The sequence below is a fragment of the Cetorhinus maximus genome, chromosome 18, assembly GCF_964194155.1.
Source record: "Cetorhinus maximus chromosome 18, sCetMax3.hap1.1, whole genome shotgun sequence".
In the NCBI taxonomy this organism is placed as follows: Eukaryota; Metazoa; Chordata; class Chondrichthyes; order Lamniformes; family Cetorhinidae; genus Cetorhinus; species Cetorhinus maximus.
Window position 1 is genome coordinate 91,772,309 of NC_135896.1, and position 12,272 is coordinate 91,784,580.

Here is a 12,272-nt window from a genome sequence, read left to right on the forward strand (position 1 = left end):
GTCATGAAACTTGAGCACTTTTGAGTTTATTATTGGTAAATTGTCCCAATTGGTGACACAAGGTCATGTCACAGCTGTGCTCCCCTCATCCAATTTTCAATTGTTAACCCTCAGTACTTTTATGCATTTTACATTCTTGTTTAATAATTCATTTTTAAAAATGTAATCTTCTTTAATGACAACAAAATAAACGTTAGTAAAAGGTACTATTTCAGATTATGAAGTACCACAGCCCAGAACTTGTAGGCGTCTGTCTGTCTTGTCTGCCAGAGTAACACTTCTGAATAAATGAGTTTTGTGTTACATTACTAACCATAATTTTATTTAAGTTTCACATCAGTGAATTTGTCAATAGCTTAATTTTTTTTTGGGTAAATCCTACAGTGATTAAGGGGCAGTGGGGATTTGAATTCTGGATATTTTTAACATGAGCTTAAAAAAATGTGTGATATCTGAAATTATCATTAATGTGCAATGTATGTAGAACGTATGGCTACAAAAGTTGGGTCATGTCATAAAATTTCAGTAACTTCAGAGCCATACCGACATACGAGACTATGATGTGTGAGCAATCTAAAAGAAACTTCACATTATCTATCTGTAGACTACGTGATTTTGATGAAAGCAATCTTTGCTCAGGAATCCCAATCTTAAGAAACCACATTGAGAACAGAAATGCTACCTGATGAAGTTTCTGCCTTAAGCAAGGCCTTGGCTGCGATATGGGGATTACAGCAGGAGTCTGCACACTTCAGGAATTTAAATGTAAGGTTAACTGCTGTAATTAACTCACAATGCACTTGCTGCCCAGGTTATTCATTAACCAGTTCATTACACTGTCAATGTGAGGTTTGAAAACATCTGCTTTCAATTAAACTGAGGGCAGACACATTTAGCTTTAAATTATTCTCCATTTTGCATAAAGGGAATGCATTGCCAAAACAGCTGCATAAGGAGTAGCTGGTTTTCAGAAGGTAACATTTACAATGAGGTGCCAATTACTGATTTGCACCTGGAAATGCTCAGTGGCCAGAAGTACACCAAAAAGAAAACATTCAAGCATGTTTACCTTCACACAAAAAGCAAAAAAAAAATGAAAAAGACAAACAAATTGAGAGATGAACTGAGGATGCAGTATTAAAATATATAAGATGTTTTTTTTATTCCAATAAGGACTGCTGCACCAAATCTACACCACATTCAAGAAAAACAGAATCAATTTACAGCCTGTGTCCAAAACAATAAAAAAAATGCTTCCAAGGTCTACTGACATTTTTTAATAAAGCTGTGCAATATTGAAGATCATTTCACAATGGCATTTTAGAGAAATAAATGATGTGAGACTTTTTTTTATTAAGGAGTGCAACAAGTACAAATGTACAGTGCTAAATCACTAGAGTTAGAATGAATGTGTCCAAATGCTTTGTGCTCAAATGGGGGACTGAGAGCTGATTAATGCAGAGGTTTAACTAAAGATATTAATTAACTGAAGACCTATTTCAGCATTTGACACATTTTCCCACTTAATTATAGACTTTTAATTTCGCTGAAATTGCAATTATGTTCTAAAATGAACTTGCATGGTGCTATTTCTGATACAGTATTCTGGGAATGCCTCCTTGCTGGGCTAATAAGAGTGCATCTTAGTATAAACTGAACCTAGCCCACATTTTTAAGTGAGAAACATTTCATTTTATTGAAGTATTCAGCTTACAGTGGCTATTTTTGTAAAAGTGTTTCATAAATATATTTTGCTTAATGGACTAGTCAACTAAACAACTTCTCTATTTCATTCAAAGGTAGGACCATAATAGATTGAGGGTTTACGACAACACTGAAGAGGTCTCAGAATGTTGATGAAGCAATTACACATTACATATAGCCGTAAAGTTCTTCTGAATTCTCTGGCAAAGAGATTAAAGGAGAAAGACTGGTGCTTAAGCCACTAGAATTTTCTTGCATTCTTTCACATTTGGCAACATGGACAGTCCTGAAGACTTAAAATTTTTGGCGGCTCTGTTATTTGTGATTAAATCCTATAGATTGTCATTGACCAAAACTTTGGCTTCAAAGATGCAACCTAATTCAGCAAATCCAGATTTCAGCCTCGGAACACCAGAATGACAACCAAAATTGACCCATTTTCGATCCAGTACTGTTGAATATCTTGGCTTCATTCAAAGGTTCCTGCTATAAAGACTGGTAGCAGAGCGCCCTTTGTCCTCTACTAATTGGGTTCAATCTAGCACAGATTAGTGGAATAAATCACCTCTCTTCTGCTTGTAATTGTTAGGCACTTGCAACCTACTTCTGAGTTGGAGCAGCTCTGCAGCGCAAAGCCTTGCACAATTTGGCTGAATCAGTCAGAGACTACATGAACATCTGGAATGGGGACTGGGGAAAAATGAAGGAGAACAGTTCATGTAATAATGTGCCATTTCCCTCTTTCAGCTCTGGCACATTTGTTCAAATCTAACCATTGTCAGTGAATGGAAGTCTCTGTTCACTATGAGCATCTTTTTATTTATTCGTTCATGGGATGTGGGCTTCTCTGGCTAGGTCAGCATTTATTGCCCATCCCTAATTGCCCTTGTTCAGGTGGCATTTTAAGAGCCAACCACATTGCTGTGGGTCTGGAGTCACATGTAGGCCAGACCAGGTAAGGATGGCAGGTTTCCTTCCCTAAAGGACATTAGTGAACCAGATGGGTTTTTACGACAATCGGCAATGGTCATCATCAGACTTTTAATTCCAGATTTTTTTTATTGAATTCAAATTTCACAATCTGCCGTTGGCGGGATTCGAAGACCGGTCCCCAGAGGTCTCTGGAATACTAGTCCAGTGAAACATTAGGTAGCCTCTTATAACATTATAACACTTATAACATTGCCTATAACACTATAACATTAGGTAGCCTGGCCTGGAACACCGAATACAAAACTCTTTACAATTTGGCGCAAAACTGGCACTCTCACTGAAAAGCTGCCATGAATGCATTGGTGTGCAAAGTGAAAAGAAAATCACTCTGGCATATCATAAGATCCTCTTCTGAGATTGGCTTAAGGCACATTCTTTGGGCAGTGTGGAGCAAAATTTAGTTTCTTGACAGTGATAAAGCTGACCTATAAGTGTTTGACACTGACATTAAGCGCTAGAAAATGGAAAAGTGTTCTATTCCCCAATACTGATATTCTTCAGTTTGGCTTTCATTCACCATTGTGTCACTTTTTAACATGAGAAAACTCGTGTTTTTCTCTTTTTTTTTTCAGTTTTACTTTATACAGAGCGCTGTGTATTAATATAGGTTAATCAGGGAATTAGAGTTATCTGCAGCCCTTGCTACAAACCAGCCCAAAAGCAACTCTGCACCCCACATGCACCTTTGTAATTCACTTATCGTAATTCTCTATTACACCATCTGCCTATCAAATACTTCTGACGGAAATAGGATGAACGTAGAGCCTGCTAACAATATGCACACCCATTTAGCACTCGTGAGCTATGTGAGGAAGTGTGAGATGAGGTTAGCTCTTTATGGAGCCTGGACGTCAGTGGTAATGGTTACCCTCCCATGGCAATAGATAGTATCAAACAGAAGCCCAAAGAGCTGCCGGTGAGATACTGTCAGGCATTTGAGAAAGGCTGAAAGTATATTCGCTGGTTAAAAATGAAATCAATTTAGTTTGGTCAATAACTCAAGCCAACTTCTGTTAACATGTCTGTACACATGCTACACAGGTAAAACAGACTGCAGCAAACAATTTATAACTGTTGCATCCCTGAAGGTCAAAGTGGTCTACCATAGATCCAATCATACCTCATTATATCAAACTGGCACTTTATAATTCTCTCTGCCATAATACACTTATTCTTTCATCGTGACTGAAGTTGTGTCTTAATGATCACCTTACCTTAGCGACCACTTGATGACAGTCTCGGTAATATAATAATGATTCATATTTGACCCTACTTTGAGGGACCAGCTGTTGTATAGAATGCCTGAAGTCAGTAGAGGTCTTATTTCAAGGCAAAACTAGTTACTGCAAGCCTCCAACAATGAGATATGAGAAAAGATCTCAAAGGAAGTGTTCAACCTATATTTTTTATGTAACAAAAAATTACCTAAACAAATCCCCATTGAGATTTGCAACTTTACAGGGGTAGCCAACAGACTGTGCTTGATCTGATAGAATTTTGAGAATTCAATGCTATATCGACTAAAAGACAAATTATAACAGTAAACCCAAATAGCTTGTCACATTTTCCCGTTTTAGAACAAAACTGTCAAATGAAAAATTTCAAACAAGATAGAATAGAAAGTAGAACATGATTCAAACAAAAGTAAAAAAAAGCAAGCACCTTTTGTGTGTGTACATTGATTTTTTTTCCAACTTCCTTTCATATGGTATTTATAACTCAATTTAAATACTGAAAGGGCTTCTACAGTGATTAATCAAGACTGTCAAATTGGAAGTGTTTAACATCTTGAAAACAAATAGGTAAGTGTGTATTTTACTGCAGTCAAAAGAAATATGAACGTAGTTTGAATAGAAAGCCCTTTGTTTGCAAGCAACAAATATTTTTTTAAAATATATATTTATAAGGGCAGTGACTTTTCTGATCGCTGTGTGTGTTGACATTGTACATGTTGGTGAAGATTTTCTAAAAGAACATATTTGATCTTGCTAGAAATAATGGACAGGTAGTATCCTCCTAAACACATTTACCATGTCATAATACAGTGACCAAATGAACTCTTGCACCATGGAGGCAGTTTGGCCAGAAAAAGCTTTTACAAATTTGATAAAACTCATAATTTGCTAAAACGTAATCTATGGCAATACCACAAAAACATGTGCCAAAATGTACAGAATATACGTTTACAGTACAAACTTGGCATTTTTAACCATTTGCAAGATGAACCACTTACATTTATCAATCATACATGGTTTCTTGCCCAATAATACCCCATAATTTATTCTAGTTTTGGAAAAAAAATTGGCCTCAGCTTAGAATTGTTAAATATTCTTTTTCAAAAATATTCTTTGGTAGTGGCAACTTTAATTTAAACACAAAGCTACTGAAGTCCCACTGTTCCATAATTGTTTCACAGAATGTTTAAATGACTGGCCTAATACAAGAACGGTCACTAATGTGATGGCTGAATAACCGAGAATGTGTCCAGGTAACTCGCTGTGATCTTAAAGCTCTGTTTAATCTTAGTTTGCATATTTCGGCCATTAGCAAGGACTGTAAGAATCTACTTTGGGGAAGAAAAAAGCATTGCAGTTTCACAAAAAAAATTACACGTAAAACTGTAAATCATTCAAAAAAATACTTTTCTTCTGTTTGGGATGACGTGCGCCGTTCCAGTAAATTTTAAAAAAAATGCTTCCTCGTCACTCTCTATAAAGGTGAAATGTATATTTACACTTGCAGAAACTGGTTCTCCACCCCCTGCCCACACCTCCCCACCCCATTGGTGCAGTTTGAGCACTGCCACCATTTTGTAAGTTAGGCACTAAACATTTTTTTTTCTTCTTGTTTCGACGGTGATCATTTCTTTTTCGCAAAAAGGCTAAATCTTTTCTCCTTGTCCTTTTTGCCAGGGCTTGCTTCTGGAGCCACCACAGATGGGAGAGGGAGGGTATGTGCCCTGACTTCACCATGTCTTGTACTCTGTGGTTTGTTATGCTCCGCTATTGCAGCGCTGAGATTGTGGATCCAGTTATGCATCTCATCCTACAAGAGTAAAAGAGACATCCATCAATACAAAGCAACCCAACTGTCTGCACCAAGGAGGATGACAAAGTTTTTCACTTCATCTGTACCATTATGTCTTCACGTACAATAATTAGCATCAAATACACCTACAAACACTTCCTTTCTACCAGTGTTGTGACCAAAAAACATACAAGTGCTGACTGTGCATCTCGCAACAAAAGCATCGGTTTGATCTGTGGTCATTTGTAGAACACTGGGCACATAACATTTCAATTCAAATTATACAGCTGAGTCACAGAAACACAAAATTGTGACAGCGCAGAAGGAGGCCATTCAGCCCATCGTGTCTGCACTGGCTCTCCAAATGAGCATTATGACTCAGTGCCATTCTCCTGCCTTTATCCCGTACCCCTGCACATTGCTACTATTCAAATAATCATCTCATGCCCTCTTGAATGCCTCGATTGAACCTGCCTCCACCACACTTCCAGGCCGTGCATTCCGGACCCGAACCACTCGCTGTGGGAAAATGTTTTTCCCTCACGTCATATTTGCTTCTTTTGCCAATCACTTTAAATCTGTGCCCTCTCGTTCTTGATCCTTTTACGAGTGAGAACAGCTTCTCCCACCAGCTCGTGGATGAGGTTTCCAAAAAAAATGCAAAGGCCATTGGCCTTTTCGCCTGCCCGCCAACCATTAGGTTGGGCGGGCAGCGAAGAAATTAATTTAATTATTTATTTAATGGCCTTAACAGGCCTTTTAATTGTCGGCGGCCGAACTATCACGTGACTGCGCATTGACATCAGCACTCTTGGCCGACATCAACGCTCGTCATTTCATGCTCGAGCGGGTCAGGCACGCGTCTGAATTCCTGCCCGTGGGTCTTCTTCCCTCTTCTCCTGCAGTTCGGCCAGCTGCCACCGACACGCTCTTGGTGCTGCTGGGGTTGATGGAGCTGCCAACCAATCAAATTTGGCCGGCAGTTCCAGAGGGCGGGGCTTCCTCCCCAGTGAGGGGCGAAGGTTCCTATCTCTCCCCTGTATTGTTCAGCGCACTGTGTAGGCGTGCTGGGCACAGTACATAATTCGTCACATGATGAAAATTAGGTTAGGTGTCTGCTTATTCATACTGCGTATTTTTTAACCAATTGACACCTATTGCCAAGTTCTGAGATTTATTTTTTTTTATATGGTGGTCCATTTCATGGCTAACAGTGGAGTTCAGGTGTAATGACAGGACTAAGCAATCCCAAGTAGGCATAATAAGAGTCAATTACATGCTCAACCCTTCTCGAACAAATTGCCCTTTGCCTTCTTACAGCCCCAAGTAATGGGACACTAATTGGATATTTGAATTCTCCACACATATACGCCATCATTCTCAATTAAGTGATAATGTTTGGGCCAGCTGTTTGCCTCAGAGCTGTGTCAAATATGTCAAAAGTCAGATGCAGCGTGGCGATACAAGACATTAGCAGGAACAGGTCACAGATTGGAGGCTTTGATTCTTCATGGAGAGAATGTAAGAAAACGTGAACATGCCAGTTTGTGAATCGTGCCCACTGCTCTTGCAGGCCATGGGGTGGAATCGTGTCCACTTAGCTCCTGTCAGAACGGCAGGACCAGTTTCGGGTTGGGGAGCCCAATTTCCTAATGCACAGGCTTTGCCGAGGCTCTTTCTCAGAGCAACAGCATCGGCATCCCGCCTCTGTGCTCCCTGAACAACTAGGGAGGTGGCTGGGTGAATGAAAGGGACTCAGGGTGACAATGGGCTCACCAGCACTTGGAACTTTGAGGCTGCAGCTACCACAGGAATGGAGGGGTTGCCCTGAGAAGGCTGATTCGTTGGGTCTTTCACTCTCACCGCGAGATCCTATTGCAGGATCTGACGGGCTGCAGTGAGCTGTGCTCTTCCAAGGACTGGAGGAAGAGAACAATCTCTCCAATGAAGCAGGTGCGAACAGAAGCAGCCGAGGAAGTCAGTAGCAGAAGTGTGGTCCGACCAACCTAGAGACAGTTCACCAAAAGGACCCAGGACCTCAAGGGGACATGACATGTAATTGGGATAACACTTTCAATTACCAAGCTCCACACTCTGACTTGCCCAGCATTCTCCCGCACAGCATGCCTCAGGACAACACGCCTTGCCGCTCCGCTCAATGCTCTCTCTTCAGGCATCTCACATCCCCATATGAGCAGCCAGCACTCACACTCGCACTCAGTGTATTGCCTTCTCACACCAGTGCTTCAGAACCACTCTCCACAAAGGGTGTCCGTCTCTCCTCTCCGCACAAGGTATTGTGAGCACTCACAGCTCTCCGCTCTCTCCCCTTGCAGAGGAGAGTACACAACTTGTTGCGGGGCAGAGACTTGGATGGGCAGGGGTGGCCCTCCAGTGACATTGTTGGCCACTGGCAATGCGTGGCTGTCTGTTTCACTGGGAAAGAGATGTGGTTCCAGGAGGCAGCAGATTTCAGCAGCGATTTGCCGTGAGAACCTGACACTCCTGTGTGCTGCTGTTCAGGCATGTTGGGAGAGCTGATTGTCTGCCTGTAGACCCTGTGCTGAGGATCTCACCTCCTTCCAGTTGGATCTTGGTGCCCATTTCCTCTGCCCTGTGCACGGGCATGCCATTGAGGAGGAGGCAGGAGGCTGTTGGCAGGGTGTCTTCTCTTGCCCCGCAGCAGAGGTGCAAGGTATTGAAACATAGGGTGCTGTCCTGCCACACTGAAGACTGGCAGCAGGGAAATGTAGCTGAAGGTGAGTGAAGTACAGGAGAGGTGAAATGCCTTCCAACAAGTTGGCAATCACCTGTCAAGCAATGAAAGCACTCTCTCAGAAGAAGTGCTTGGAACCATAGTGTCTCAATGACCATGGCTGGAGCTCTTCAGTGTCACTGATCAAAGCCTTCCCAGCCTGTCAGTTCCACTGAGACAGTTCTTCCCATTATGCATTCACCTCAGTGACCCTGGAGAGGTCCAGACACAGTATGGAACCCTGTGTGCTGTTGTGAAAGAAGGAATTCATGGATATAAAGATTCTTAATTGCCTTTCTAATCACTTCAAATGCTTTCCCATCGGAGCCACCGGGGTTCCCCACAGGACTCTGAAACCACCTCGGGGAAGCTGTAAGAGGCTGGGATAACATTGGGATCTTGACCAGACATTATTTTCTGGGTCTTTCCCAATTGGCATGCACTGGAACCCACCTCCACCTTGTTGGAAAAATTATGTCCCATGTCTCCTTCCCTAAAGTGTACCAAACAAGTATCCACAACATATAATAAAATCATATGCAACACTTTACATCAGTTGTTTACCTTAGCATGGGAACTCAGTAACAGGATAGGTTATTTAGTCCCTCAAGCCTGTTCTGCCATTCAATGAGATCATGGCTGATTCTCACCCTAACTCCATATACACCTCCTCCAGGTACCAGACCCTAAGAGGGCACTGGCGACCATGGACTTCTACTGGATTGGTCCAAGGTGAAACGTGGCAAAGTACTGCAGTGGTTTGCCATTGTCGTCCACAATATAGCCAAGCAGAAAACTCTCCCACTCTTACCACCTGCCATCAGGTGTATTGGAAGGATTATACAGGCTGATAAACAACGTGTTTGGCCGCATTACAAACACATCTCTCTGTGGCCATCAAGTCCTGGAGTGGGGCTTGAACTCGGAGCTTCTGACTCAGAGGTAGGGACACTACCCACTGCGCCACAAGACCTAATTTCCACATACTTAATTGTACCATATCCCTTGATCCCTTTTGCTAACAAAAATCTATCAATCTCAGTTTTAAAATTAAAAATTAACCTAGCATCAAGTGCTGTTTGTGGAAGAGAATTCCAAACTCCTACCATCCCTTTGCGGGTAGAAGTATTTCCTAATTTAGTTCCTGAAAGGCCTGGCTCGAATTTTTCGGCTATAACCCGCAGTCCCAGACTCCCCAACCAGCGGAAATAGTTTCTCTCTATCTGCACTATTAGTTCCCCTTAATATCTTGAAAACACCAAAATTCCAGGGAATGCAAGGCTAGTTTGTATAATCTCTTCTTGTAATTTAAACCTTGAAGTCCGGCTATCATTCTGGTAAATCTATGCTGCGTTTGCTCCAAGGCCAATGTATCCTTTGCAGTAGAAATGCTCACAGTATTCCAGGCATGGTCTAAATTGTAAAGCTAAGGCATGACTTCTACCACCTTGTATTCTAGTTCTCCAGATATAAAGCCAATATATTTATTTACATGGGAAAAACAATACAAGGACAAATCTTTACTTCTCCTTATAATTCTCAATTCCTTTATTAACCAGATTTTCATCCAGTCCTTACTTCATGTACATTGTTGGGCAGCTAACTACACCTCCTAACACTGTGAGCCAAACCAATGTCTAACGCGCCATGGCAGTCTGAGATCTGACTCTTCTAAATTTTTATCTTTTTTAATCGATGAGGAAAAAGTGACCTGTAAATACAAAGGTTAGCCCACCTCACTCTCTGAAAATAGGAACCAGCAAAATGTTTCAAAGTCCTTTAGGCCTGCAATGACGGTGGGCCAATCTCTACAGTAAGGTCCAGTTATCACACTCGGCCACGGAGACCCAGTTTATGGGAGAAGCCTGCTGTTGTCTCTTTAAGAGAAATCCTGATCCAAACTTCTGACCACTAATTCAAAACTTCCAATTGGCAAATAAAAATGACAGACAATGGAGCATCCATTCCATTCAGAATTTAATTCAGCAAAATGACATTCATTCAACAGCACCTTCCAAACCCACCATCTCTATGGTCCAGAAGCACAAGGACAGCAGGTGCTAAGGAACACGACCTCCTGCAAGTTCCCTTCCAAGTCACACGCTATCCTGATTTGGACATATTTTGCCACTCCCTCATCCTTGCTGGGTCAATATCCTGGTGCTCCTTACTTAGTAGCACTGTGGAAGTACCTACTGACTGCAGTGGTTCAAGGAGGTGGCTCACCACTACCTTCTCAAGAGCTATCATAGATAGGCACAAAATGCTGGCCTTGCCAACAATGCCTACATCCCATGAATAAATAAAAAGCACAAACGATGTTAATCCAAAAGAAAATTCCCTTAAGTATGCAGCTTTTTAGTGAGCTACACAGATGACGCTGAGCTATCAGACTACTTGAGTACAAATATCTAGTTATTGGCACTGGTTCATATTGGGAGTATAATCTGAAGATGGGAGGGAGGGGGACATGGGCTTAAAAAGTGGCTGGTTGGCCATACAAGCACATTATTGGTTAACACTTTGCAGGCAATGATTTTCTAATGACTAACTTAGAGAAATTAAATGACAAAACAAAGCAATTGTAGGCAATGATAATGAAGGGAAACAAAATCCAAAAAAGACTACACCAATTATCAACTGTTAATGATTAATTGTTGCGTGTCAGATACAAAGTGAGACTCAGAAAATTCCCAATGCACAGTGTAACGCAAATTTATTCTGCTGCATATATAAACATAATGATTAAAACTGTGCCTGCTTTCCATTCAAAAGTTCTACGTTAACAACATTCACAGATTTTTTTTTCCATGTTAATTATACCACACTAGGGAAACCTGGCTTGGCACACTTCGAACAAGGTTTTCCTGTTCGTGTGAGAGGCTGTGATGCAAGAATACTTCAAGCTGTGTTTTCGGTTTGCCTGTAATTCTGGCTCTGGCCAGTGGGTGATTCTCTGGCGCACTAAAGTCGTTTCAGGTCTTCATCCAAATTATCACCATCTTCGGTTTTTATCTTTTCCCCCTTAGTCTAAATTACTTCCAGTCCCAGTCTGCTTTTCCAACCTCCATATGAGCTCCTTTATAATCCCAGGATAAGGACTTTGGTCTAATTCCCAAGTCAAGACATATTTTTCTATTGACTCAGGAATTTTAAACAGTGACTTTGAACGGCTGGGATCCACTGGGAGCACTGTCTCTCCATATTTTCTCTCTGGAGACCGTCCTCAGCTTAACTACGCCAGCTGGTTAGGTCATCATTGCCCCACCACATCACTGATATTTACCTGTCCCAACCTGCCACTTTTTAGGTCTATGTCCCTCTCCTTCCCTCTCCCATCCTACCTCGTTCCCGGCTGGGGTCTCCCACTCATGGGGCGGAATTTTAAGGCGGTGGGATTTTACCGTCCCGCCGAAGTCAATGGACTTTTGAATGGCTCATCGCATTTTGCAGCCCCGCCCCCCACCACGATGGGACCATAAAGTTCTGCCCCAGGTCACTCCAAAACTGCCTCTGACACTCCCCTGGAATACGTGTAACCCACTGCGGGGGTGGGTTGGGGGAGTCTGGGGTGGTGAGGAATCTTAATAGCATCCCCACAAGTAAAGCTTTGCTGTCCCCAGAACAAAATATTCCTTTTGCTCTTGTCATTGCCTACCCTGAATTGGACACTCACTGGTCCATTCCCTGCTTTGCTTGACATCGGAGAACTCCATCTTCCCTTTCCCCAATCTTCTCCTGTGGCCACTTCATTGCACATTGTTTAGCATAAATATATAAACTATTTTCTTCC

The 12,272-nt window shown here is 41.9% G+C and overlaps 1 protein-coding gene across 2 annotated transcripts in view; it reads right to left on the bottom strand.

The window, feature by feature from the left end:
- Positions 1 to 1,137: 1,137 nt before the first annotated feature.
- Positions 1,138 to 12,272, bottom strand: part of LOC144693355 (spectrin beta chain, non-erythrocytic 1-like) — a 559,404-nt gene continuing 548,269 nt past the window's right edge. For both annotated transcript variants that reach the window (XM_078563183.1, XM_078563184.1), the window contains exon 36: positions 1,138 to 5,742. In XM_078563183.1, coding sequence (XP_078419309.1) covers positions 5,557 to 5,742 — 186 coding nt within the window. In that variant the 3' untranslated portion in view covers positions 1,138 to 5,556. The remainder of the gene's footprint in view (positions 5,743 to 12,272) is intronic.